General features: G+C 40.6%; 1 protein-coding gene across 1 annotated transcript; it reads left to right on the plus strand.

Annotated features, from left to right (window-relative positions):
* Positions 1-2,054: 2,054 nt before the first annotated feature.
* Positions 2,055-27,720, plus strand: SAE1 (SUMO1 activating enzyme subunit 1). The gene is made up of 9 exons (XM_075187116.1): positions 2,055-2,228; positions 3,216-3,327; positions 6,600-6,773; positions 12,136-12,278; positions 14,626-14,725; positions 18,978-19,083; positions 25,178-25,322; positions 26,278-26,347; positions 26,880-27,720. The coding sequence occupies exons 1-9, from the start codon at positions 2,137-2,139 to the stop codon at positions 26,970-26,972; spliced, it is 1,035 nt and encodes a 344-aa protein (XP_075043217.1). The 5' UTR covers positions 2,055-2,136; the 3' UTR covers positions 26,973-27,720.
* The last annotated feature ends 230 nt before the right edge of the window (positions 27,721-27,950 follow it).

Raw genomic sequence — 27,950 nt, forward strand, 5'->3', positions numbered from 1 at the left:
ATCACAGAGGCTGTTTATGTCAATCACATGATCATCCTAGTTGGCTTTTACATCTCAAACCTCCTGCATTTAACCACTGAACCAGAGAAGAGAGAAAACTGTTGCACTGGTGGCTAATTAGATATTCAGCAGGACTGTATATTTACTAAGCTGCGTGTTTGAAAGAGTGAATATGTTGCCTATAGCAACCAGTCAGATTCTAGCTGTGATTTTGTAGAATGCACTAAATGACAGCTAGAATCTGATTGGTTGCTATAGGCAACATCTCCACCTTTTCAAACCCGCAGTTCAGTAAATATACCCCAAAGTGTATTACTTGTATGAGTTTACTCTCTTTTTATGGGTGCTACTACTAAACCATTAAGCATACAAGGAATAAAAAGTATAGTTTGTTGAATGTAGTCCACTTACAGCCTATTTCTTTATATCTCTTTCACAAATTATCACAATATTATCCTCACAAAAATAAAAAACAATCTTTATTTCATATTAATTAAAAACAGCAAAATATACTTGTGCTAGGTGAGAAGTGATATATAACATGTCATAAGTATAGAGTGTAGAGCTTCCAATATTATAAAAATGTCCTAATTCCTGAGTACTCTTGAGGTAATAAATCGGTTCACTGTATCTTTACATAGTTTCATTTTGCAGATATTTCTTGTGTCTATGTATTTTATCTTAATACTGCAATGAAGTGAGGAGAATTCCAGATATATATTGTTACAATTGATAAACAGGCACAAGTTCTGAACAGTTCCTCAATAACAATCAAGGAGATAATGAGACAGCAGTGCCTGGCATATGAATCCTGCACCATAGTTTCTTTGTATAATAGAATACTCAGTAATTATTATTTTCGTTTATAGGTTTTCACACCTTCAGTTAAATAATCCTAAATAAATATATATATAAAGGTCTGTGGAATTCCATCCTCGGATAGATCTGTGTTCCTTCCTATGTAGTACTGCCAAATCAGTGATGTCTTTAACTGTCGGATCCCTATTTTTTTTTCTCTCATTTTCTTAATTTTCGGCTAATTGGGACAGTTTTCTCCAATATTGCAGAACGCAAGTACCTGATCCACCATGCTGGTTTTATAAATGTTACTTGCAATGTAATATTAGAACGTACTACAGCAGCGTCTAATTAACCAATAGGCTGCAGCCTAGGGTGCAAGACTTTTGGGGGAATGAGCAACATTTTTGACAAGTAGAGGTATAAACTAAAATTATGTTTTAAACATAAGACAATAGTTGTTTTTCAAAGTAAAAAGAAAACATGAACGAACGAAAAATGCTGCAACTCTTTTAAAAAGCCAAGTGGGGCTGAGTCTCTAAAACACAGGCAGGGGTGCCAAAGAGGAGGAGGGGGGGGGGTGGAGTAGTTAAAAAGAACAGGGGCCTGCCTGTGTTCTGGGGGGAGCCACCAAATTGGTGTGATCACACCCCCTATGGTGGCTTTGAGGAGCCCCACAAAGTTACTGTACCAGGGCCCAAAATCCCTCTTCACAACCCTGAACACAGGAACATTACCATTGATGGGGTGGGGAAGATGGATTTTAAATTAAGGACAAATTATTTCTTAGGATGGCGTGAAAGGGCAGTGGGTATTAGCCTATAGCGGCCTTAAACCCTGCACTACACAGTAAACAAAATAATGGTGAGGAAGAACCTGGTGGTTAATTTATTTAATAGTTTCCACTAACTTAGTAATCATCTGTAATATCTAAACCAGTTTACAGGACATAGACAACAGCAGAAGCCTATATAACCCCATAACATCTAACAACCACAGAGAATAGCAAACAATGGTAGTAAGTTAAAGCACTTTCAAGCATATTTCCCCTTCACTGCCTATAAGTATGATCCCTAAATATACCAGCAGCCTTTTATTACAGACCACCCTCTGCCATGACTGGTAACAAGGAAATAAATAAACACTTCGTTTTAGTTTCTGTCTTTATATAGCGAACGCCTCGAGTCCTCTACCCAATCACAGCGGGCCATGGGGGGCTCACGTGAGGCGGAAAGGAGTAGGTCACGTGGGTCGGCAGGCGGGTAGTGACGCGCCCTGGCTCCGCCCCCTTGCCGTCCTCCATTCATTCGGTGTCTGTGTGTGTAGAACCGGGAGAAGATGGTGGAGAAGGAGGAGGCGGTGATCAGTGAGGAGGAGGCCGCGCAGTATGACCGGCAGATCCGCCTCTGGGGGCTGGAGGCTCAGAGGAGGTGATCCTAATACTCGTACAGTTCACGTGGAGTAAATAGATTCATCAGGGCCGAGTATACTATAATACATACACATGGTTCCTGTGAGACAGATATATATATATTATTATATTATGTTTTGTTCATCTACTTTATTGTATGTACATCTCGGTTTCCTATACTGAATTAGCTGAAATACCTGTATATTAAATCTCAAGTTATTCCAATACAGCAGAGAATGTGGTCACTGCCATGGTGAACTCTAAGCTTTATGTTTACATTTCCCAGCTGTGTTTTTCTATACTACTTTATAGGAATGTGGTTTAGAGTTAAGCTAGGTACACACTACACTGTTTTCGTCCAATAATCGGCTCAAACAGCCGACATACGACCGCTCGTTCAAAAGTCGGGTCAGTGTGTGCAGTGACACGATGGTCGAAAGTCTGCCCAAATGGACGATTGTCGCCTCATTTGGTTGGTCGTACCGTTTAATATTTTCGTTCCAATCTCGTTTTCGCTGTGTAGTGTGTATAAACTTCCGACTGATCCACAACAGTGAGTACGAAATTACAGTCATTGCTCACGACGACATGGCTGTAAAAAGTCGCTAAAGGGACGTCTGCTCTTCCCTTTATCGTCCTAAACAAGGCTAGTGTGTATGCATTCCATGGACCGAGCGATCGGAACATCGATCGCATGTAAAATTGCTCGGCATAAAAAGTTGGTGGAAATTTCTGTAGAGTGTACCCAGCTTTAGAAATGATTTTGCCACCATGGACAGCAGTGAGACATAGTGTTGTTATTGTCCTCTAATGTTCACTTAAGGGTGTTATCTAAATAGATGCATAATTTTGTGCTGCCCCGCGTGGTGTTTCTATTACAAGCAGTAATTCCCCCATGGGGCTATGTGTTCTGTGTTATAGATGAGTCCCCTGCACAGTGATGATGATGTGTAGTCTGCTTTCCTCAAGCTGAACCTGCCTGTGGCTCTTTTCTTTTTTTTTCAAGGCTTCGGACATCCAGAGTCCTTCTGGTTGGGCTGCGAGGGCTGGGTGCTGAAGTGGCAAAGAATCTCATCTTGGCGGGAGTGAAGGGGCTGACGTTGCTGGACCATCAGCAGGTGGGAGACGAGTCTTGTTATGAGCTGTGAGAGAGGCTGTAGCTCCATTTCACTCTTTACATTCAAACCTTCTTGTATGACCCCGATGGATTTACTACTAATTTGTTTGCACACTTTCAGATTGCTACATCTAGCATGAAATAATGTATGACCCCAGCAATGTTAAGTACCCTGAAATCTGCAAGGTTTCCATACAATGTTACTAATTAAAGATCTTTTTTTTTTTTTTATAAATAAAAAGTTCTCTTGTCCTGATTAAAAGATTTAATAAGATGACCACAGACATAGTTATTTATATTTGATTGCTCTTTAGCCATTTCCTGGGTTCCCTGAAACATGGTGGTGGCATCACCATATTTTCAGTGTCGGATACCATAGTATTAGAGTGCACATTAACTTTCTCTAACATAGCTTTTGGATGTTATTAACTTACCAAGTATCTGAGTATTTTAGCACATGTTACTAAAACTTACAAAAAAAAATAAATAATAATCTGAAAATAAAAATAAAAAAATACAAAAGCAAAATAAAACCCAAAAACAGAAACCTGTCCTTTCAAAATGTATTGAGGTTTGTTATGCCCCACTCACCTAGACCATATTATTAAAATACATATTTTTAGTATCCCCATGCATGTTATGAGTCAGCATATATACATTTCAGAGTATATTTTTAACATACTCAATGTATGAATATGCTAAACGACAGAAGCGATTTTCTACTGTTTATTCTCCCTGTGCAACATTTTGGGGATTGTCCCTTCCCGGAGATCCAGAACATTATAGGATAATTGCTGGTCTACTCCCTTTTAAAGCCTGGGGTGGATTCCTGTCCAATGCTGGACCAATCCTGAAATCTAGTTTCTCTGCAGGCTTGAAAGTGGTGTGGTTTATCAAAGGTGATCATACAACAGGGTGATTCCTCCCACCAAAGTGATACATGGGGTAGATCCGTAACTAAAGTTAGTTCTAAAATGAACAAAATCCTTTAACCGGTTTTCCCTCTTATCCCCTTCGTCTCTTGTGAGTGTTTCAAATCCTTATGCTTGTTTAAAGAGGAGCAAGTCTGCAATGGTGTGTGCTTGTACTGACACTACCACCAGGGGGCACTAGTAGCATCTGTATGCAGAAGCTCTTTATGTTTCATGGAGTACAGTTAGATGTTGTAAAGGGCCACTAAACCTGAACATAAGATGCCTTTTATAAATCTAATATGTGCAACATAAATAAAAAAATATATATATTTCACTTTGCCAGTTCTTGAGGTGTGTTGTATTACATTTTTCTTTGTTCTGCAGTCCAGTAAAAGCTATTTGCCGTCTGTCTCTTTTTGCCTCAGAAAGTGCTATATCCATCAGTTGGATTAGTGACAGGAAGTTCATTGTGCAGATACAAAATATATTCGGTCACCCTCAAGTTTAAAATACATTTTTGATAAGCTCCTGCAACATTTACATATTTATTTGTAAATATTTTAGTATCTTTTTTATAAGATTATTATCGTTTAAAAGACAAAAATCCCTGTCACTGTATAGTGTGAAAGTAGAACATAATACAATGATGTAGAGGATCAACAGGCTTAAATATAGTACGTTGGAGAAGTATAATACTTAAGATGTAATGGGCAAGTTGTATAACAAACAAGTGTCATAAAGAACATGCTACTAGGATACATAATTGGAGGAGGTAGGAGCAGACAGGACAGGAGCAAAGCAGGCCCTGCTCATGAGAGCTTACAAACTAATGGGATTTTGAGGAAAAGGTATCACTTCACTGCAAATTATCTATATGAATAACTGTTATAATATTTTCATTATCATCATTATCATTTTAATTAAAATGAAAGTGGTGCTCCTTCAAAATTTGCATCCTCAGGATATTCCCATATGTGCTAGGCTGCCACATACTGTTTAGATGCATGGGCCCCAGAGGAGAATTGGGCCCCATGCCTGCGTAAGGGCAGCACAGTGGCCTAGTGGTTAGCACTTCTGCCTCACAGCACTGGAGTCATGAATTCGATTCCTGACCATGGCTGTACCTGTGTGGAGTTTGTATGTTCTCCCTGTGTTTGCGTGGGTTTCCTCCGGGTGCTCCGGTTTCCTCCCACACTCCAAAAAACATAACGGTAGGTTAATTGGCTACAATCAAAATTGACCCTAGTTTCTCCCTCTATGTCTGTCTGTCTCACTCTCTGTCTGTCTGTGCCTGTGTGTGAGTGTGTGTCTATGTTAGGGAATTTAGACTGTAAGCTCCAATGGGGCAGGGACTGATGTGAATGAGTTCTCTGTACAGTGCTGCGGAATTAGTTGTGCTATATAAATAACATGATGATGGGTAGAAATGACATTTGGCTCCTGATAGAATGAGTACTGCGACCATCCAGTCATGTGTTGGTTGTCATTCCTACCCAATGTGCCGGCTCTTTTGGTGGTCATGTATCATTATATACCTTCCAGCAGAGGTCTCTACTCACCAGTTACATTGAGCAATCTTTTGGGGGTTACTGGGGAAGGGTATCCACTGTGGGGAAACTGTTTAGTATACATATGAAGAATGGCTACACGTTTATGTAGCCATCTGTCTTTCTAACTACAATCCTCATGACATCTCTACTGACATCATATGTACTGGTGGTAGCCATCAGCTGTGGGCTGCTGTGTGAGTGGGACTGTGGAGCAGTGGTCTTGGTGGACTCCATACTTGTTTTTAATATAGAGGTTCTCTCACTTTAGTAATATTGTTGTATTTTCATCACCTTATTATATCTTTAAGTCTCTGCTGGTTTTTCCTCATAGTAAAATGAAACTCCCTATTAAAATTTTACTTTATTTTTCACCTGAGATTTACTTGTGTTCAGTTTATAGTTTTGTATTTTCTCTATAGGTATCCATACAGGCAATGCTTTTATTCATTTCATTCAGACTAGTTCTAAACAAGTTTAACGTTAAACAACTCATACTCAGAACTACAATTTTAACATTGAATGTTTTGTACACCCAGAACCATATGAATATGATATACTTTTTATATTCAGCCTGCACAGACATTAAATCTAATTATGATTGTCCAATCCGCCCCCACACAGTGATAGTTATCTTCAAGTATTGAGTGATCAAATTTTTTTACCATTCCTTTGGAGTAGAGCGTATCTTTTTAGTCGATTCTTATAATGTAATGATAATTGTGTCCTATTGAATATGATCACATCATATGTGTGCATACATGTTGTCACAACATTACAATACATTCTCTCTTGACTTTCATGATATCCAGGTGTCGGAGGAGGATTCGCGGGCGCAGTTTCTGATACCTACCGGATCTCTCGGTCGCAACAGGGCAGAGGCTTCTCTGGAGCGGGCGCAGAATCTCAACCCTATGGTGGATGTTAAAGTGGACACAGAGAACGTTGAGGACAAACCAGAAGACTTCTTTAAGCAGTTTGATGCTGTGAGTATCGCGCTCCAGTCCGGAACTCGCTGTACTATACACAGAAGACTTGTCCGCCCCAGATCTCAACGATTGTAATGCCATTACTATTTAGAGTAGGATACTTAAGTGGTAAATGGTGCCCTCTGCTATTGTGACCAATGTGAGCTGATGTCCATATCCTATGTCTTAATCTTCTTTTCTTCTCTTTGATATGAACACATGCAGCAGAGAATTAATTCTGCTCACGTGTTATTTTATAGTACAACAATGAGCTACAACTTGAGTGGCCCAATTCCCTTATGCCAGACCTACAACCCTTGACTGCTGGACCCTGCTGAATTTGTCTTCTTGCTTGTACAAAGCTCTACGCTACTGAACAACTAGCCAGTTTGTCCCTTTAGTAGCCGCTCACATGTGAAGACATGCTTACATGACTATTGTATGTAAGAAATGATATATTGGTTGTATGTTGGTAGCTACTCATGGGTTTGTAGTGGATACATAAACATGAACACGGTGAGGTTAGCGTGATGAAGTGTTTAGTGTCTTCTATTTTGGCTTTATGTACATGTTTATAGTAATTACTGGCAGCCAGGATGTCCTTACCTTGTATGGGGATAACTGTTGAGGGCTTTTTCTGTGTTTTGGTATTCATATTTAACAATCTGTTTTGAATCAAGGGAATACATTTTCTTGCTGAAAAATATGGGTTAATAGTTTAATACCAGATACAGACACAGCTTGTCTAGTTGACAGGTCTTTAGGAGCTACTTCCCACTTTGTTATAGCATAAAGTCCAGTTTGAACACACTTAATAGTAAAGTCCTACTAATATTAATAGGTCTATATAAAATTTACCTGCCCGTAATTCTTAATGTGTTACAGCAATGTTAATTTCACAGACTTCTCTGATCTTCTAGTGTTACTGTGTAACTGTAGACCACGCCGGGCAGTAGGATTCTGTCAAATAAATCAGAAAATTATGTTTACCTAAAATATATTGTCTGTTGGCGGCTTACCTTTACTATAATCGTCTGTTGGCGGCTTACCTTTACTATAATCGTCTGTTGGCGGCTTACCTTTACTATAATCGTCTGTTGGCGGCTTACCTTTACTATAATCGTCTGTTGGCGGCTTACCTTTACTATAATCGTCTGTTGGCGGCTTACCTTTACTATAATCGTCTGTTGGCGGCTTACCTTTACTATAATCGTCTGTTGGCGGCTTACCTTTACTATAATCGTCTGTTGGCGGCTTACCTTTACTATAATCGTCTGTTGGCGGCTTACCTTTACTATAATCGTCTGTTGGCGGCTTACCTTTACTATAATCGTCTGTTGGCGGCTTACCTTTACTATAATCGTCTGTTGGCGGCTTACCTTTACTATAATCGTCTGTTGGCGGCTTACCTTTACTATAATTGTCTATTGGCGGCTTACCTTTACTATAATCGTCTGTTGGCGGCTTACCTTTACTATCGTATTGCCCAGAAGGCTTACGTTTACCTCAGAATGTTTCACCTGCAGTAGCTTGAACTATGTTTTCATCAGATATTGTCTAATATTAGCTGGTGAATTATATTTACCTCAGACCTCATCTTGCATAGGCTGCTCTCACCCTCATTAGTACGCTCCATAACATATGTACAGAAGGAGGGGTTATGGAAATAGGGAAATCCTCTGGATATCCTGAATGCTGGTCCCCAATTAAGTCATCTTTAAGATCAGGGGTAAATGTATCAAGCTGCGAGCTTCTGGCGGGTTTGAAAAGTGGAGATGTTGCCTATAGCGACCAATCAGATTTTAGTTATCATTTATTTAGTACAGTCTTCAAAATGACACCTAGAATCTGATTGGTTGCTATAGGCAACATCTCTACTTTTCAAACCCGCCAGAAACTCGCAGCTTGATACATTTACCCCCAGGTTGTGCACAGAATAAGTTTCAGTTTGTGGTTTAATTATCCTGTAATGTCTCGTGTACATGCGTGTTTTTGTTTCGCTTGTGTTCCTTTAGGGTTACCTGACAGGCGGATGTGGAATAACGCAGAGACTGCACATGGGCTTTCTGTAATGGATGATTGAACATGGAAGTAATAGTCTGTCAATCCCTATTTGAGTCTCCGCTCACTCTCTGTTCCTGCTTTATCCACCTTTCAGAACAGAAAAACGGGATCAAAACTACCTGTGTAAATAATAAAGTGAAACTTAATGAATAGGGCTTAATCGGTCTTCTACAAGCAGCTTTTACAGATACAGTGCTGCTTATATCCTGCTACATAAACTATCCAGTACATACTGAGCGCCATAATTGTTCATTATCCTCCAGCTTCTGTGAAGTGATTGGCCGGAGGACTTTCCTCTTGTTCTTTGTAGAAAGTGCCCATTTTCTAGAGGTGTTGAGGGTAGTAGAATATGTGGTGCTTCCATTGTGGTCACTGTTTCATATAAATGACAATCTGCCCCGTAAATAAATGGTGGGGGCTGTTATCCAGCTGGTTGTTGTGAAGTATTAGGATGACTTAAATACAAGATGTGAATGAGCAGGGAAATAATACACAGACACCGCACATGTACAGAACAATGGCGTGCAAACAATGGTGACTGCACATTGAGCGTTTACCATGAGAGGAAGCGCGGCTTCCCGAGTCCGTGCAGTAAAAGTGTTGACATGGGCGCCTTTCTTGATAATGAAAGTTCCCTCTCTGCTTTTGCTCAGTGCCAGTGTTTTGTGTCTCGGAGGAAATGGAGAGTAACAACAGGAAGCCACTTCAGGGGGAGAAATTGTTTTTCTCTCTCGTGCCCGGGTAGAACAAGAAGAGTCTATCTTGACTGACATCTTGTGTTTAAAACTGTCCAGGAACACTTTGCATACAATAGCCGTGGCCCCAGCTTCAGGACCTTGTGTTACTGCAGAGTCTTGACCTGTATTGTATATTTGTACATAGAAAGGGTTCTTACAAATGTGTTTTTATATATGTATTTTTTTAAATCAAATATTTTTATTTAAATTTTCAAACATTACAGAAAGAAAAAAATAAAAGTGAGTTGTAGTTCCAGTGCATATAACCATTCAAAACACAAAGTTGAAGGTAAATCAGCATTCACCTGATCTCCAATCACAATATTATATCAATATTGGTACATGAGGATCAAATGGTGAGGTTGCGGCCTGTCTTGTTTGTAGTACTATAGCATGCTCTGTAGCCATCAAGCAAGCAATGTTTCATCCTCCCAAGAGAAGATGTAGGGGGGGGTGGCTCTGGGCTCTCATTAAGGAACAAAGTCTGCCGAGAGTGAATTGCATACCTTGACCAAATCTTATAGTATTTCAGCCTGGTATTTCTGGATTGGTATGTGAATCTCGCATGCCCTACAGCTAAATTAACCTAGGTCACCCAGGCATAAAAGTTAGCTCTATCCCGGGTGATCCATACTCTAGCTATTACAGTCTTGGCTAATACAAGGAGGTTAAGAACATAGCGAGTTGCATTTCTACCCAACAACAGATCCTCCCCTAGACCAAAGACACGTGTGCTAGGGAACAGCAGGGGAATCTCAATGTCTTGTATTCCCTCGACCAGAACCCCACCACTGGACAGCTCCAGAGCAGATGCCAAAAGGTGACAGATATTCACCCTTTGTTTTGGCAAGTTGAATCTGCTCTAGCATTCATCTGGAAGAACCTGTGCGCAGAATAGTAAACCCTATGCAGGATGTACAATTTTAATTGGTCCAAATCTAGTACAAGACCACACCAGCCACTGAACATTATTTCTTATAGGCCTATTTAATTCAATATGAAAAATATATATATATATATATATATATATATATATATATATATATATATATATATATATATATATATATGTACATAATTATTATTTTTTAACTTATTTTGCCTTTTGTAGCATCTCACTTGCTGACCTCCACGCTGCAAAACACGATCGCTCAAATAAAAATTTGGTGTTTTCACAGATTAACAGATTGTTCATTTTATGTAACACACTATGATAAATACATCACCTAGCATGTAAAGAGGAATAATGGCCCGGTTTCAATTGTAGCTAATTAACATGGCCCTTCTAAGCGACATTTTTTCCCCAAAGCTCTGGTAGTACTTTGGTTTATTCTGTTCTACTAGAAGTCTGTTGCTCAACTGGTTCTTCTTGCAGTGTGACAGCTGCTTTAATAAGACAACATCTTAGTATTGTATGCTGTAATATATTCTCCATTTTATGCGTTGTTACTGATATTCTTCATCTGAACTAGCTCTGAGAGTGATTTTACAGCGCAATGTGTCACGGGTGACCTGGATTTTCCTATAACACCAGCCCAATGGTGCAAATTTAGTTTTTTAAAAATTTTCAATAATATAAACTATCTGGATGTAAAACCTATATATCAATTACAGCATAAAATGCATGAATAACATGACACTGCAACATTGTGAAACTTCTTGTAAGACTTGTCCGTATAACATTGTGTAAGAATGTATCTTGCACACTTCCGTGATGTTATAAATCCCAGGATGAAGTCGCCTGTATGTCTACATGATGATTGCTGGTACCTAAATCTTGGGAATAACTTCTGTTAATGCCAATATGGTGGGGGAGGGGAAATATAAGACAAGATGCCATCAGCGAGTCATATATACAGCAACGACCCATTCACACTCTCGTTCGGAAAAGAGTAAAATAATATATAGGCTCACTCATTGGAGTACAAGTAGATAAAATAGGGACAGCCTTTACATGGGTTCCTTGTCATATATCATATATGATACATGGATACATTTTTACTTCATGCTGCGTGTATATATACATATTGTCAGGCTTCATTGATGTGTGACAGGACCAGGATATATGACGGTTAGGAAGTGGGTAAATATGTTTTGGTGGAAGGGGGGGTTCTCCTCTTAAGTTTGTTTTCATGATAAGCCCAGCTTTGTAATATGTGTTTTCTACTGACAGGTGACACTTTAAACCACTCTCCTACACGTTTTTGTTCTGTATGGGTTCTTGTGTCTATTCCATAGTTCATGCTGCTTTAGGAGCGCAGCTGGATTGAGACGTTTATTTTATTTCTGTTTCACATCAGAAACCCACAAAAACCCATCACGTTTGTTGCGGCTGGGAGTAGCCACATAGTACATGTAGACTGGAAGGCTGATCAGACCATTAGCTTATATTAGGAGGAGGCAGTTGTTTTCCTCCATCCTACACTCTAATAATCCATGATTTACCCATATGTGTCAGCGGATCTCTGTGTCTCACTTATAACCCACTCGTTACAGACTTGTCAGTAAGCCGCATATCTGCTACGCAGGAAGTGTGACCTCTGTCAGTCAATTATTCCGTGTTCCCTCTCTCTCCCCAGGTATGTCTGACGTGCTGCCCTCGGGACCTGCTAGTGAAAGTAGACCAGATCTGCCACAAACACAGCATCAAGTTCTTCATGGGTGACGTCTTTGGCTATCATGGATACATGTTTGCTGACCTTGGAGAGCACGAGTTTGTTGAGTAAGTGGAGAAGCTGCAGCCGGCTCAGACTTTCATAAATTGCTGTGTGTGTGTGTGTGTGTGTTTGTGTGTGTGTCGTGTACTAGATAGCAGCACGTTTGTGTACATTGTATCATTGTATCATGTTGTTCAAAGTGAACCTATCACCTACGCAATAGCTAAGTACTGATGACATTACTGAGTTATGTAGCGCAAAGTGCATTACGACTCAGTGATGTCACCAATTCCCAGTGACTCAATAGGCTGAATATTAATTCAGGCTATGAAATAGCTGCATCCACTGTCAAGTGATGCGTTTAGTGCCACCGAAAGGATTCCTTCTTTTTTTTTTTTTTTTTAAAGATATTTTATTGAGTTTTTCAAAAGGATTCCTTCTTATTGGCCCAGTCCCAGTCTACCTCTGCAAAAGCCAGTGCGCATGTGTCCTAGTCGGCGGAAGCCATTGGTCCACGCGGTCACATCCCTGCCCCCATGAGTCCCAAGCCCTTTCCACCTACACTAATTACTACCGCCAGGCCCTTGGGGGAGGACCGGGTACTTTATATCATCCATTTTCAGCACCCCTGGACCTGTGCCCTTTAAATAAGCCATGTAGTGTTCATGAGGTTTTCTCATTCATCGCCTTCAGTTGACATGTAGGGAGGTCACTCTTCCTCCTGGTCACATAAGTAATTGAAATGAAAATGTTGCATACAGCGTCGTTAGAGCTTTAACGCTCCCATGATGCAGGGGGTGGCGCTTTCTCTCGTGCGCTATGATTGCTAGCTCTTCTGTTGCTGTGAAAGTGGCAGTACTCAAATTGGTATATTCAATTCCAGTGCACTATTACCGTTACTATGGGCTGCTTTGTTCTTTAGAGGGGAATTGAGTCTAGTAAAGATGGATTGTACCTAAATGGAAGGGTCTACTGTGTAAGTCTGAAAAAAACCTTGACATTTCTTAGTAGATTCGGCAGTCCTTATATGAGTTCTCTTTATCATAAAGCTAATTGTGTCACTGGGAACTGCCATCTGGCTCGCTCTGGTGAGGTACAATTGATTACCATCTATATACCAAAATAAAGCAAATCCCCATTGCTCAGATCAGTGATTCTTAAACCCAGTCCTCAGGGCCCCCTAACAGTACATGTTTTCCATATCTCTTTGCTTTAGCACAGGTGTATTCATTACTGACTGACACAGTGTAACAGATCCACAGGTGGTATAATTATTTCCCTTGTCACCTGGAAATCATGCACAGTTGGGGTCCTGGGGACTGGGTTTGAGAACCACTAGCTCAGATAAACTGCTTTTAAACGTGGCATCACATTCACTTGAGAACCTTTTTTTTACACAGAAATACACTTCAAACCGTATCTAATTATCTACATAAATGCGTCAATCCATTGTAAAACTGTAGCCTTGTCCATCTGACGTCTGATACTGGGGGTCTCATATTGGTTATTGCCTTTAAAGACATTGACGTTTTAAAGTTCCCCTGCAAAGTCGCCGAATATGGGCAACTTGCAAAAACCGCAGTTTAATACATTTACCCACTGATGTCTTGTATCTGTTGACATAACATCTTCACAACCCGATCCCGTGATACAGTCCCATGTGGCTTCACCTTCCTCTGTGATTACCAACACCTTCAAAACAAATAAGCTCTTGCTAATTTATTCCAGCCTGAATGTTCGTGAAACATTGTGAGAAACTTGTTTCCATTTCTATGCTGAAACCTAGGATTGAGTTGATGGCTGATTAATAATGCCTACTTACGTATTGATGGTCTATTATTTTTAAGGCAGACCTACGTTTACCCAAGCGTCTTTATTTCCATTACAAATGATGCTCTGTGATTGATAACTATGTAATTGCTTCTGGAATTTAAATTCCAGTTTATTGTGGCCAGTCATCGGCTTATCCTGTCCCTTGTCCTGAGTGAATGATCTCTTTTCAGTTTGGCCGCACACAGGCAGGATCTAGCTGTTTGGTGCTCGGCTCAGATGGCCTGTGTCTCTTTGGACATCACCAGGGACCGGTATTTTGTGGACAACACACAAGTCAATTTTTATCATCTTCTGATTATCCACAAATAATCCCATTAATTACTGTTCGGTTATTTAGGCCAGACATGCCAGGTAATGGAAGCAGCATCGCAACGTGTATTAGGTTTGTAGCCCCTGCCTATTGTAATGTCTGGGTATTGGTGCCGCTACCCATTCTTCCCATGAAGCATGCTGGCGTAAGGAATGTTATGGCGTTGTGGTCAGCCCTACCGTGGAAGATCTATGGTGGGGGATGAATGGCAGTGCCAAAATGTGATCATTTCTTTTGGTACCTATGTAAATAAAAAGTAATTGTTTCAGGGAGAAGACGAAAGTTACCAAAGCCAGTCGAGAGGTTGAAGATGGTCCAGAAGCTAAAAAGTCAAAGATTGACTCTACAGAGAGCACGATGATTAAAAAGGTAACACGGAGCAGACCGATGTGATTTTCTTAGTACGGAGTTTGTGTTGGACATTGGCTGCAGTAAGGCTGCATTTGACAGCTCTGTGCAGCTGTAGACATTACTGTTATATTCACAATGTTTCCTAGGAATGGAGATTATAAATGACACAATTAGCTTTATCCTGCAGAGGTCTACCTGCACTCAGAGCCCCAAACCTGCAGTGAATGTCATTTGCTCAAAATACTGTTATATATGTATTTCTCACTGTATTGTGTGTTCCTAGCTGCAGTTGTCTGGACTGCCAGTAAAAAGAGCACTTGCCAACTTATTTGAAGAGTATTGTTTAAAGATGAGTGTTTGAATTAATGTCTTACTCATGAGAGGACAGCATACTGAAGAACTGTACCTGACACAGTGTATGTCCACCCTGAAAATATTTACTTTAAGACTATGAAAAGGAACTGAAAGCTTTGCTATGGTCATAATAAATAATCTCAGTGCATTAATCTTTTATCTGAGCCAGTTGGCTTCCTGCAGTTTAGAGATGGGTGATAAGATTGGATAGAACACTGGTAACTCTTTGAAGATAGAGCAGCACTTTCCCCTTCTCCTATAGACTGCTGGAGAGATATATGGTGATATCATTGTGTAATCTTCTCATGCTGCCAAGAACAGGCCCGCCCCACACATTAATTTATTCCTCTCTGACATAAATTAGGATGCCTTAGGTGCTCGCAAATGCTTAAGTGTTGCAAATGGGAGTTCGTTTTTTACTTGACAGACTTTGCAAAGTGACATATTTAAATTAGAAAATGCTTGGGGGATGTGTGTTTTTATTCCCTACTGGTGAGCAAATGCACTGCCTGGAAGAACACAATAGTGTCTGAACATTTTGCAATTTAGCTTAATGTCTCAGCGGGGCCTTAACTCCCTCAGTACTAGCACAGTTGAAAAGACTGACAGTCTCGTGGAGCGCTGCATAGTCACTAGTGTGGAACGTGTAGGGCCCAGAGTTTTCAGGGGTGAGCGAATTATAAAAGGTTGAGGGGCACGCTTAGTGCATGTAACTATATTAGACCCTAGCACTGTATTGTTGAAGATAATTAAAATTGTGTATGTATTCAGTAGAAAATCTTGTCATTTGTACTGAGTGACCTAAATAATATGATGGAATATCCAAGAGGAATAGTGCATGTTATGAAGTGAAATTTTTTTCATGAGATTTAAGTCTCGCTTCATTTCTAATGGTATCGATATTGGTTGAAGCACCTAGGAGAGTCTATTACACAGTTCGGGGTGTCTATCACCTGGGATCTGCACAGTTTGTCATGCAGCTAAAGCCAAGTCAGGTTGAGTCTGTTAGTTGCATGGAGGCTGTAGAGTAGTACATCTATAAAGCTAGGTACACACAATTACATTTTACTTCAGATGTGATCTCTAACGATTTTACCAACGACTGAAAGTCCCGCTGTGCATGCGATTCATGCGTACACACCTACACGATTTACCTTCAGATCTCTTCATCTCTAATAACCGTCTACTGAAAAGATCACAACTTTGTACACTCTATAGAGATCTTCCTACGCTGCTGTTCCTGAGTGTACACACTTCCACATTTGCTCATTCCATCATTGATCGTGACTTTTAGACATTTTATAAAATCAAATCAAATGATACAATGTGCTTTGGTGCGATAAAACATGATCGTGGGAGTGTACACACTAATGCGATATCAGGCCAAATATTCGTTTATCATGGGATCTGTACGATAATTGCATCGGTGTATACCCAACTTTAGTGTCAAAATCTGATGCACCGACAGCCAGCTCCTGATTAAATGAGTGGCTGGACGCTGATTGCAGAATCCCTTATTGTGCATTACAAAACTGCCTGTGTAATAGACTTACTTGGGAAAAACCCTTTTGAAGAATTTCTTATGTAAACGTTCTTTATCTTCTGTATCACTCGTCTATTTTGAGAAAATTGAAAGTATCAAACTCGCAACGTGTCAGTGTCATAGACATTGACAAGTAAATGACAGTAATATGTGGATTCTGTTGTATTGTCATTTCACAGGCTAATGAGAGAGTGCGATTATCACTATGGTCGTCAGTGATTCCCTTCTGTCCGTATCCTGCTAAATGGCTTCATTTATAGTTAATCTTGACCTTAATCTTGAAAGTGTCATTAGTGTTGACATCAGTTCACCTTTCCCAGTAAGGTGTATTCAGTGTCTCGCTCAGAACAAAGATTGGACGGCCTCTCCTCCAGGCAACTGTCAACTAAAACAGGGATTCATTTGGCTTCAAGTAGAACTGTTGTTTGCTGATGCCAGAGGATGTATGAGGTTCACAGACTGTCTAGATTCTAATTATTTAAATCAACAGAGTTCAAGTCAAAAGGTCACGCTTCCTGGGGGCTGATATTAGCTGGGGACAGAGGAACCTTTGTGTGCGAAACTTTATGATTAGTTCAGCACTGTCTAGATTAAGGGCCACCAAACCTAAGATACAAGTTCATTATGCAAAGACGTCTTGTGACAGGCACAAATCTTTATGCAAAAAGATGTTTTGCTTTGTTTTGTTGCCCATCTCGTTACTGTCTGTTAGGTGCAGCATATTCTGGTCTGAAACTCACTAGATATTTTAAACACTTGTGAATTCTAGTAATGGATCTTCTATATAAAACAAATTGGTTTAGTGGTTTTAGTAATTTTGTAAGTGAAATATGTTGTCAGATGCAGGAATCTGTGCTGGAGGGCTGCGCTAACCACTATTAGATCTGATATAGAATAGATCTGATCTTTAGAGCATATTAACACGTTGGGACACATGTCCTAAATAAGTTCATTTGATCATGTCCGCAGCCTTCTGTTTGCAGTGTATCATCCATATCAAGCTTTTGTAATATCAGAGCTTAGCAGTTATACTGTGCGTTTTGGGAAATATTAGTTTTTCAGTTGTGTAAAGTAATCTGATACATTATGTGGTAGTAGTGGTCTGTTTATTAGCTTCCCCCTGGCAGCTGGTGCCCATTTCAAAAGGCAACACAGCCAACATGTGATACTTAGAAACCACAAACTGGATCCCTCTCACTGTAATATGATCAACAGAAGCTACATCCAGTTCTGTACAGATGGGTTATATAGAAAAGATGTTGTTCAGATGATATAATTGGGAATACGTCTTAAAAACCATGTGAAATAAGTATCGCATCTACCAACGGATGTCTGTTCATATAGCGTGAAGGGAGCATTTTCTTATATTTTCAGACATATCAAATACAATCGGCATAAAGTAATTTTTTAAGGAAGTTTGTATTACTAATCCATTTCCATCACCCGGGGGTGTCCTCTCCTCAACTGTGAGGACAACTGGAGAGAGAGTTTGTCACAGAATCATATTCTGATCATTTACATCTATTAGGCACTTCTCTGTCTATATCAGTGATGGGTAACTAGCGGCCCTCCAAGCCTTTCCCTGCGCCCCTCCCCCCCCCCAGCTCCTTCCTGCTTTATTGCCAGCTGTGTTTTGTTATAGCTTGTAACACTTGTTTAAAATGCCTGCGGATATGTTATTACAGGTAGGTGTCTTTCTTTGATTAAATGTATTGTTGTAACTTATTACTGAGAGTAAGGGTAATGTGTGGCCCTATGGAAGATTAGAGGCCGTCCACATGGCCCCTTTAGTGTATCAGGTTGTCTATCACCTCTATAAGTAGTGAAGAGCGAGCTTTCTATAAAGCAATAATGCATCATGTTCGTTGTACTTGTGTTTTCCTAATGTTTCGACTGGCACTAGTATACTTGGCAGTGAACATGCTTTTGGAAATGAGATTGATGTACGGGGCCACAAGTTACCTCCTCTAGGGTAAACTGCTTGTACAGTGATAGTGGATTCCTTGCTTCTCCAACAGCAAAGTAGTCGTAAAAAGTAGTAAGTGAACTGCTGACCTCCCTCTGCTGTACCTGAAGCGTTGTCATGTTAAAAAAACAATTCTAGGTGAATAAAGTTTTAAAAACAAAAAAAGTATTCAGAGAAAGTAGAGCACGATGTCCTCAGCAGCTGGAACACTCAGTCTCATTATCCACAAGTGACATTGCAACGGCCCCAATCAATGTTCCTCTCGCTGTCTAAATGTTTTAAAGCGCTCGGAGGAGGGGTGCGTGGAAAGGAGGGGGGGCGGGTGGTTGAAATGACAGTAAGTTCAACTTTTCTGGAAGAAACGTTCCCACTGCGACTCAAAACTTCTCTGCTTTTGTCCTTGTCAGAAATTAGAGTTCTGCCAGTTGAAGGACGCCTTGGAAATTGACTGGAACAGCGAGAAAGCAAAAACTGCATTGAAGAAAACTCCGGCCGACTTCTTCCTCCTGCAAGGTAGATGACGTAGCCGCTAACTTTCCCTCGTTTCCAGCGCACTGCTTGCTAGGAGAGAGCTCCGCATAGAAGACTGATTTATTGAGTAAACGTTGGGGATAATTCAGTTCTGCAACTCTTCATCTGATTTAATCCCCCAACAGTTCATGTCTTGTGGATATCCTTGTCTGAACACAGCTTGCTAATTTAGTGGCTTATGTGTTGTCTTGTGATTACTGGTAGTAGTATTGAATAAGATTGTTGATCGGAATGTTGTTGCAGTGTTACCTATACTGTTGTATTTTTACATAGTCTAAGGAGCGAGAGTTGTCTGAGTTGTATGTACTGGTGGTATTAGAGTATAGATTTAGGGATAGAAATGGTTATGAGGATCCTAGTGAAAAGGCTTGGAGGGGTGCTTTTGCTGTAGTGATTCCTAGCACTACTAGATTTTATATACTCAAAATAACAGAAAGTTGATACTTACCTAAATATAGCTACTCCATATCTTTGCTGAAACTTGACTGTTTAGGAAGCCAAGATGGAATCTGTGGGTTGAGGAAGAACAGTGAAGAGAAACCTACTGCTCAATATGTCTTTGTGAATGACTTGCAGTCTCATAGGTAACGTTAGCTCTGAGCTGAAGTCAACCATTACATAGGAAAGGACCGACTTGCTGGTTTGAGGACATGCTGTGCTTTGCTATTTCAGAGTTCAGGATATGTTACTTATCTATTTCTCCTTGATACTGCCCCCCTGAGTGTGGGGGTTTAATGTTTTGGTTATCACGAAAGGTCCCATTGCTGCAGCAGAAGGCAAAATGACATCCTGTATTAATCTGCTGACAGTGATCATGGGTCCATTGCATGAAATTGGACATATTGGGGTTTATTGGAACTAGAGGAGGTGGTTGTAGTTTGTCAGAGGTTTTCCATGACGTGAATCTGGATTCGTACTCGAGATGCTGGACAACAGTCACCAATAAAAATGCAGCTAACTCTGTTTAAGACATAGAAGATGTTTCAAAAGTGATAATATGGATTTTCTTTAATTGTGACTTAGTGTCTGATTTCTTGCCCATGGGGTGGATATCCCAGTTATTTGCTGATGAGTTTTGTTTGGCTAATTAAAGGCATGTGCCGTACCTTCCTTCTGTGCCACGCTGTGTGTTTTCTGTATTTGTATTGTGGACATTTGGCATAGCTCATGTTTCTTTTTCTGGGAATTCCTGGATGAGTATCAGTGACCTCTCAAACTTCTCTCTCCCCCCTGCCTAATTTCTACAGACCTCTTACATGTGCGATGTTAGGAGGGCCCTTCTCACTTCCTAATGGTTGCCCTTATTTACACAGCTTCCTTCCTGCTGCTTTTGTCTTAGGCACGGTCACCCCCACACAGCAGCTGGACAGAGAGGGCGCCTGAGGGTGTTTTTGGGGTGTGCCGTGCACCTGCTCTGCTATTCTCAAGTTGCTCTGCTAGCTGTGACCTGCGGGGAGAGGACCAGGCTATATGTGCATTCCTTTCCATCGGCAGCTACGTACATTTACCAGGGAGTTTTATGTCTCTAGTGTTGGGGTATCTGAATTGTTAACATTTGTCTGTCTGGCACCAGGGGGCAGGAATCCACAGGACGCTCTCAAAATATATAGTTTCAGGATTATTGTTTTATGGTCAGATGGCAAAATTCAGATTAAATTATTATATAAAATTTTGATGCCATGTTCAGGGTGGGGTACGGAGATGTTGGCGTTGTGGCGTTTCTGTTAATCTGTAGAGGTGTCTGTACCTCTTCCATGGCCTCTGTGTTATGAAACAGCTGGCATCTCTGCCAGTGCCCTGTCTGTACCATAAGCTGCGTCTGTGCTGTGATTAGAACACCTGTACTTATATCTCTGCCACTGTCTGAGGTTGGATTTGGGGACCAGCCAGTCACACTGTCATTGCTCTTTACAGCATTCAGTGATGAACGCCATGTGATATAGCACGTTTTCTGCACTCGCTAATAAGGCAGGACCTGGCTGTTCTGGAAGACGAGCCTGATAAACTGGTGTTATTTCTGTATCTCCTTACACTGTTGTCGCCTGAGCCTTGGGGGAAGCGGGTGGAACAGATGCCACCACTCCCTGCCAGCCTACACTTCTACTGTATTAGCTTCGGCTCTGTGTCCTGAAGAGGAATTTTTCCTGTTCTACAACCATTAATATTGTCTGGCCCACATAACAGATGCGTGCGTACGAGGAATGTCAAGAGTCACTGCAGGCTGGTAGATGGAATCTACTTTATATATTGAATAATAACACAGACAACAGTTGTTGTGTTTTATTTATTTAAAGTTTCCTTTTTATCCTGCTTATTACAGTTAAACGTCTCCATTTTGTACTGTTCCCACACGTTATCTCCCAAGTAAAGATCACATGTAAAGTACATGGATACTTTTTATTTTTGTTATAGAATTACAAAGGGTGACTTTTTCTATTATATTATATAAGCCTTTAAGGGGGGAAATTCAATACTGTACAGTTACAGTAAAACATTGCTGATTTTGCAGTCTTATTGCCCTAATGTTCTACCGATTCAGGCTCCGACTGGACATCTCCAGGAATTGAATTCCCCTCTAATCTGTAGATTTATCAAACCTTACAAGGAAAAGTGGAGATGTTGCCCATAGCAACCAGTCAGATTCTAGCTATCATTCTCTAGTGTACTAGATAAATGACAGCTAGAATCTGATTAGTTGCTATGGACAACACCTTCACTTTTCCTTCTTAAAAGGATTGATAACTCTACCCCATAGACTTTATCTTAGAAGTTATAGGCACCATTAGGTCTGGTATGTGTAATCGTGTATTACTGCTGGCCGGAAGCCTCCACTTTCTCCCGTTCTATACAGCAGCATTAAGACAAGTTTTACTAAACTATAAAAACCAAAGATTGGAACTGCCATCCATTACACAGATTTAGTGGAGTCTACATATTCTAAAGTGAATCTGTTATATAAAATAGCCATTGGGGCTAGGCTAAATGGGTCATTTGTAGTGATTAATCTCATAACAATGATCACATGCTTTGTAACAAATTGTTTTCAATGAGTTCTGCTACACAACTGGTCTTTAATTGCTGTGCGAGGAGTCTTGAGTTTCACATTACATTTAGCTAATTAAACTCGTACGTAGTCCTAGGTGGTGCTGGGTAGGAAATTCTCATAAAATAGATTTTCAGATTAAATCTCATGCAGTTATTTGCTTTATAAAACACAAACCCTGTGTTGCAGTTCCGTTGTCTGGTGATTGATCTAATGAGATCAACCACAAAGAAAAATGAAAACTTCCTATGTTTTTATCTCAAATCAGTGAGATTCGCTTAACATCTCTTGGGCTTAGCAATCATTCGCCTATCCGAACATTGAGTAATTGACGGAGATAATCGTTCTACACGGCAATTAAAAATAGCTTATGTAGCCCAGCTTAATGGAAACAATAGTTACATAACAAGCGATCGCTGTTATAAGATTAATCTCTTTAACATTTCTGTGTTTAAAAATCGCCCACGTTGTTGCCAAACGTAAACCTGACAAACCCCAGTCACCAGGGCAACTGAAAAATGCATTCTGGCGAATGTAACATGGCATCTGGAAAGAGGTCCCTGGCACGTACGGGTTCAGCGTTTCAGAACTCTGCGCTATACTCCTAACCGGAGTCTCTGTTATAGCACAGCTTTGGGAGAAGGCAGAGTTCTCATGGTTCCTGGCTAATGTGTACAGGCTCAGCCAGGTATATTGTGTGTGGAGTGGGCACAGGCTGGCATTTTCAAGAGGGCCTTGCAAAACTGGCAACCTGGTATCTGTTGATTAAAATGCTCAAAAGACCATTCAGTGTGGGGAATTCAAGTCCCCCCTTAACTCCGCTGCGTTAAACCTATTACCGTTAATACAGTAATTTTAACAGATTTCTGCCACGAGGAAAAAGCCGAACTGTTACCATAATATCGGTAATAGTACGCAGGCCACGTCACTTTTTACAGTAACGCAGCCAATTGAATTGCCCCCAGTGTGTTTGTTGTTCTCTTTGTTTTAAAGCTAATTATAAATAAAGGGATCTGGTCTCTTTCATTCCAGAAATACTCCCCTCATTATGTGGCTATACAGTAACAATGACCTTTAAATTGTAAAAGCTTTATCTAATTCTATAATGTGCCGTGCAATGCATGTGTTGAGAAGCCCCACACCAAAATACTGATTGTATGTACGTTATGTACAATTACTGGCACCTGTCGTTGGGCACCACCTCCAAAGTTTTAGAGAAATGTGTCCAGGGTCAGCACGGTGGCTCAGTGGTTAGCACTTGTGCCTCACAGCGCCGGAGTCATGAATTCGGAGTGTGGAGTTTGTATGTTCTCCCTGTGTTTGCGCGGGTTTCCTCCTTGTGCTCTGGTTTCCTCACACACTCCACAGACATACTAGTTGGTTACTTGGCTGCTGACAAAATTAGTGTGTGTGTGTGTGTGTGTGTGTGTGTGTGTTTAGACTGTAAGCTCCAATGGGGCAGGGACTGATGTGAATGACAGATATTCTGTATACAGCGCTGCATAATTGGTGGTGCTATATAAATAAATGATGATGACTACTTTAACCACTTCATGATTGGAAGTAGTTTTCACTAATGACAATTCTGTTTTTTTACACCTTTACCCTGCATTGTTTTTACCAGAATATCCATAACTTTCGATTGCTACCATATTGGAATAGATTTTTTTTTTTTTTAAATGACATTAAAGGGGAAATCATTGCAAAAAAAAAAATACTTTTCCTGGTGACTTTAATTTATTACCTTGTATGTACTCTCCTGAAAATAATGTAATACATAATCTGTGCTTTTAGCAGTGTATTTATATCCTTGTTTTGTCATAGCCGCAGAATACAACATACATGTACTCTGCTTTCTCTGTCAGACAGTTGTATCCTGACCACACACTGATACCTGGCTGATGTCATTGGTCCCAGCTGCGGGCAGCCATGTACATACCAAGGCAGCAAACGCCTTACTGCAGCCCCCGCAACTAAAGCAAATAGCTTCACTTTAAATGTTGCTGTCCTGAGCACAAGGATACTAACCACATGAATTTTACTGTATGGTTGGTGCTGTTACAGGGCTAGAAATAAGGAAATGTGTAGTGAGGTTGTTTGTTGTTGTCTCTAAACCAATAGAGACCATGCTGAACTGGATCTAATAAAAACTAATGGAAAGGTTATTATATGGGACCATTTCAAGATAACTATAACTACTCTCTTAGAAAACCTGGTTCATCACCCCAGTTCTCCTTTATGGGTGGGAGTCCTTAAAGAGGTGACAGAGCGGTCCTGTAAAAAGGGAGAAACGCGCTGTTTCTGCGTTGTTCACTACTGGTTACATGCCCACCTAGTGGTCATTGACGGTGATGGCGGTGCCCACAAGATCAGGCACATCATAGTCACTCTGTAATACATGATCCTTTACAAATGTCTGTTTGCAGCAGCTTATAAAATGACTAAGTAATGCATAAGCTTACAGACTTCTCAAGATGAGAAAACACAGAATGTATTAGTTTCCATATTCATGTTTGTTAGATGGTATATTTAACACCGAAATGTGGGTCTAGCCACAAAAATCGTTGTTTATCATTAATCATTGGCTTTTTTGTCGCCAATTTCCCTTCGGCCAGTAGGAGGCAGTGCAGGAGAGAGTAATAGAAGCGCAAGCTGCCTTGATTCGCATTAATGACCATGTGAACTATATTTGTGTATTTCATATTCCAGCAGTCTGTGCTCTTTTATAGCAGAAATGGAAAACAAAATGTTGGTCTATCCTAGCTGTAGTTTTATCTTTTCCATCTTTCATCTGCTCTAAACAATGGACCGTTTCAGCCTCAACATGCAAATCTTGTTCTAGTCGGTCTTGTCTGTCTCTGATCAATTCAAATCCCGTAACCGTGTTGTCTTGGGAAGCTCACTCCCCCCCCTCCCTCATCTCTGTCGTCCACTGAGAACCAGGCAGAAGGTTCCCCATAGTATATAAACTGGTATCCTCCACTGACCCTTCTTGATGTCACTAACGGTTGCTTCCTTCCTGCCTCCCCTCAGTGATAATGAAGTTCCGCACTGACAAGGGAAGAGACCCTCAGCCTAGCAGTTTCCAGGAGGACTGTGATTTGTTGCTTCAGATTCGCAATGATCTGCTGGACTCTCTGGGTGTGAATCCCGATTTGCTGGCAGAAGACTTTGCAAGGTAAACATTGCTGCTACACATATGCAGGATGACGACAAGTTGTCTGCAGTGGGTCCTGTTTTATTCGTTCACACCAAATCCTTATGAGATTGCCCCGGCCCTGTCCTGCTGCCTCAATAGCGGAGAGGGACGACATAGTGATCGCATGATAATCCTATCACCATTAAATAGTTGGAGGCATTGCTTAATGGTATAGGACAGTGTTGGCTAACCTGTGACACTCCAGGTGTTGTGAAACTACAAGTCCCAGCATGCTTTGCCAATATATAGCATCTTATTGCTGGAAGGGTATGCTGGGACTTGTAGTTTCACAACACCTGGAGTGTCACAGGTTAGCTAACACTGGTCTAGGACATAATAAATGTTCAAAAACATGTCATTGAGCAAACAATGACAGCCATTCATTAAGTTTGTTCATAGCCTGCATAAAGCTATGAGTAGCATTTTTACTCCACTGTGCTATGCTGGATTATACACAGCATTTTTGGGAGGTTGATGTCCCTTTAAGGAAGTTTTGCAGACTGTAATATTATATGATAAGAATATCTCATAACCCCACATAAGATCTTGTGATCATCCCAGCTGTGTGCAGTGGGCCTGATGTGTGGCGTGTGCAGCACCAGTAATTGTGTCCAGCCATGCATGTGTAATCTCACAATCGCCCCCAGGAACAGCAAGACAATCGCCTGTATCGATGTGTGGATGATAGTAAAGACACAGTGCGTTCATTCAGGACAAAGGCTGGGGCAGGTTGTGGGTAGAGGTTTAGCCATTTAATTCTATAATGAGCGCATCGGGGGGGCCGCCTGTTGCCCGTCACTGTTCTAGACCCATACAAATCTCAGTCTTAGTTTTTAGAATTTATACATCACAGGTAGTTTTGTTAAATAATGTAATAATTGAGAGACCCAACTATATCTTGGCATGCATAACTTTCCTTCGTATTTTTTTACAGCTATTGCTTTTCTGAAATGGCTCCTGTCTGTGCGGTCGTGGGAGGTGTTTTGGGTCAGGAGATAGTGAAGGTAAGGTCACACGCAGACAAAAATAAACACCTACATATTATATAACAAGTTAACCTGTGCATGATACTCATGCATTCTAGTCAAATCAAGCTACTTAAGGTGTTAAAAAAGTTCTTGTCATGCATTTGGGCCATAGCCCAGGCCTCAATCACCAACCACTCCCCACTGTCACCCCCGGCAACCATCAACCACTCCCCACTGTCACCCCCGGCAACCACCAACCACTCCCAACTGTCACTTCTCCTTCAAGAAATATATATATATATTTTTTAAATCTTTATAAACACTTTTAACAATTATCAAATTAAAAACATCTTGGTATACCAAATTTCAGCCCTTTCTGATTTTTTTTCCCCCACACACACTAAGAACTTAGTAGGTCAGTGTATAACTCCGCCCAGCAGGTGGCGCTGCAGCCTGGTTTTATTTTTTCCACACACACACAGACAGACTAACACACGCCACTAGACATTTATATTATAGATATTATAACGTGTGTTTATTGAGCAAGTATTTCTCTTTCCACGCCCAGGCTCTGTCCCAACGAGATACCCCACACAACAACTTCTTCTTCTTCGACGGGCTTAAAAGCAGTGGGATTGTTGACTGCTTGGGCGCCAAATGACCAGGAAGGATGCACAATGGCTGACATGGTTATGTAATGGAAAAATTTGTGACGTTTGGACCAATGACGTAGTACTTTGTAAATCCAGTAGCTCTCTATTAATGCTTGGTTAGTCTCTAGGTGTCTGCCTAGAGGAGTGAAGAGCTGCTCTGTTGTAATGGTAACAAGCACATGTTATCCAGGGCTGTTAATTTCCCACTTGATGTTTTGTATTCAATCAATGACCTCTGTTTGGGGGTGCAGAAAGAAGTGTCTTCTGTCAGGTCTGGATGGAATGATTGGGGGTCATCTAGCGCCTCCTCCTCTTACTAACCAGTACGTCACCCATTCCTGTACTCCGTTTACTTTCATAGCTGTCCTCTGGTGCCTTTACCATCACATGTTTCTGGGTGTCCACACAGTAGTAGCAGGTGGAAATCATGTAATGTTGGGTGTCCGCAAACAGGGTGTAAAATCCACTGATTTAATAGTTCAGAGCAGGTTTATGGGTTCTGCCGGTCTTCAAACTGGCATCATTGGTGCAAGGTCGAATCCTGATTTACCTGGGGAGACCTGCTTCTCTATTCTGGAGTCATTGTCATCAAGCAAACACCAACTATGTGTCAGCTGTCATTAAGTAGTTTCTTGGTTTGTGTGGGAATATATAAGTTATTATCACATGTAATCTGCCTTGTTTTGACCTGTTTTTGTAACGGGCTTGCTAAATGTATTTTTTTTTAAGTTTTTCAATAAAATCCTGTTTAAGACTGGTCTGTGTTATCTATAAAGGAAAATAACATGAGGCCTGATTCATTAAGGATCTTAACTTGAGAAACTTCTTATTTCAGTCTCCTGGACAAAACCATGTTGCAATGCAAATTAGTATTCTGTTTTGCACATAAGTTAAATACTGGCTGTTTTTTCATGTAACACACAAATACTTGATAGCTTATTTGTACACTGAAATTTAAAGTTGATATTTGTGTGCTACATGAAAAA

This window comes from Mixophyes fleayi, chromosome 9 (genome assembly GCF_038048845.1).
Source record: "Mixophyes fleayi isolate aMixFle1 chromosome 9, aMixFle1.hap1, whole genome shotgun sequence".
Classification (NCBI taxonomy): Eukaryota; Metazoa; Chordata; class Amphibia; order Anura; family Limnodynastidae; genus Mixophyes; species Mixophyes fleayi.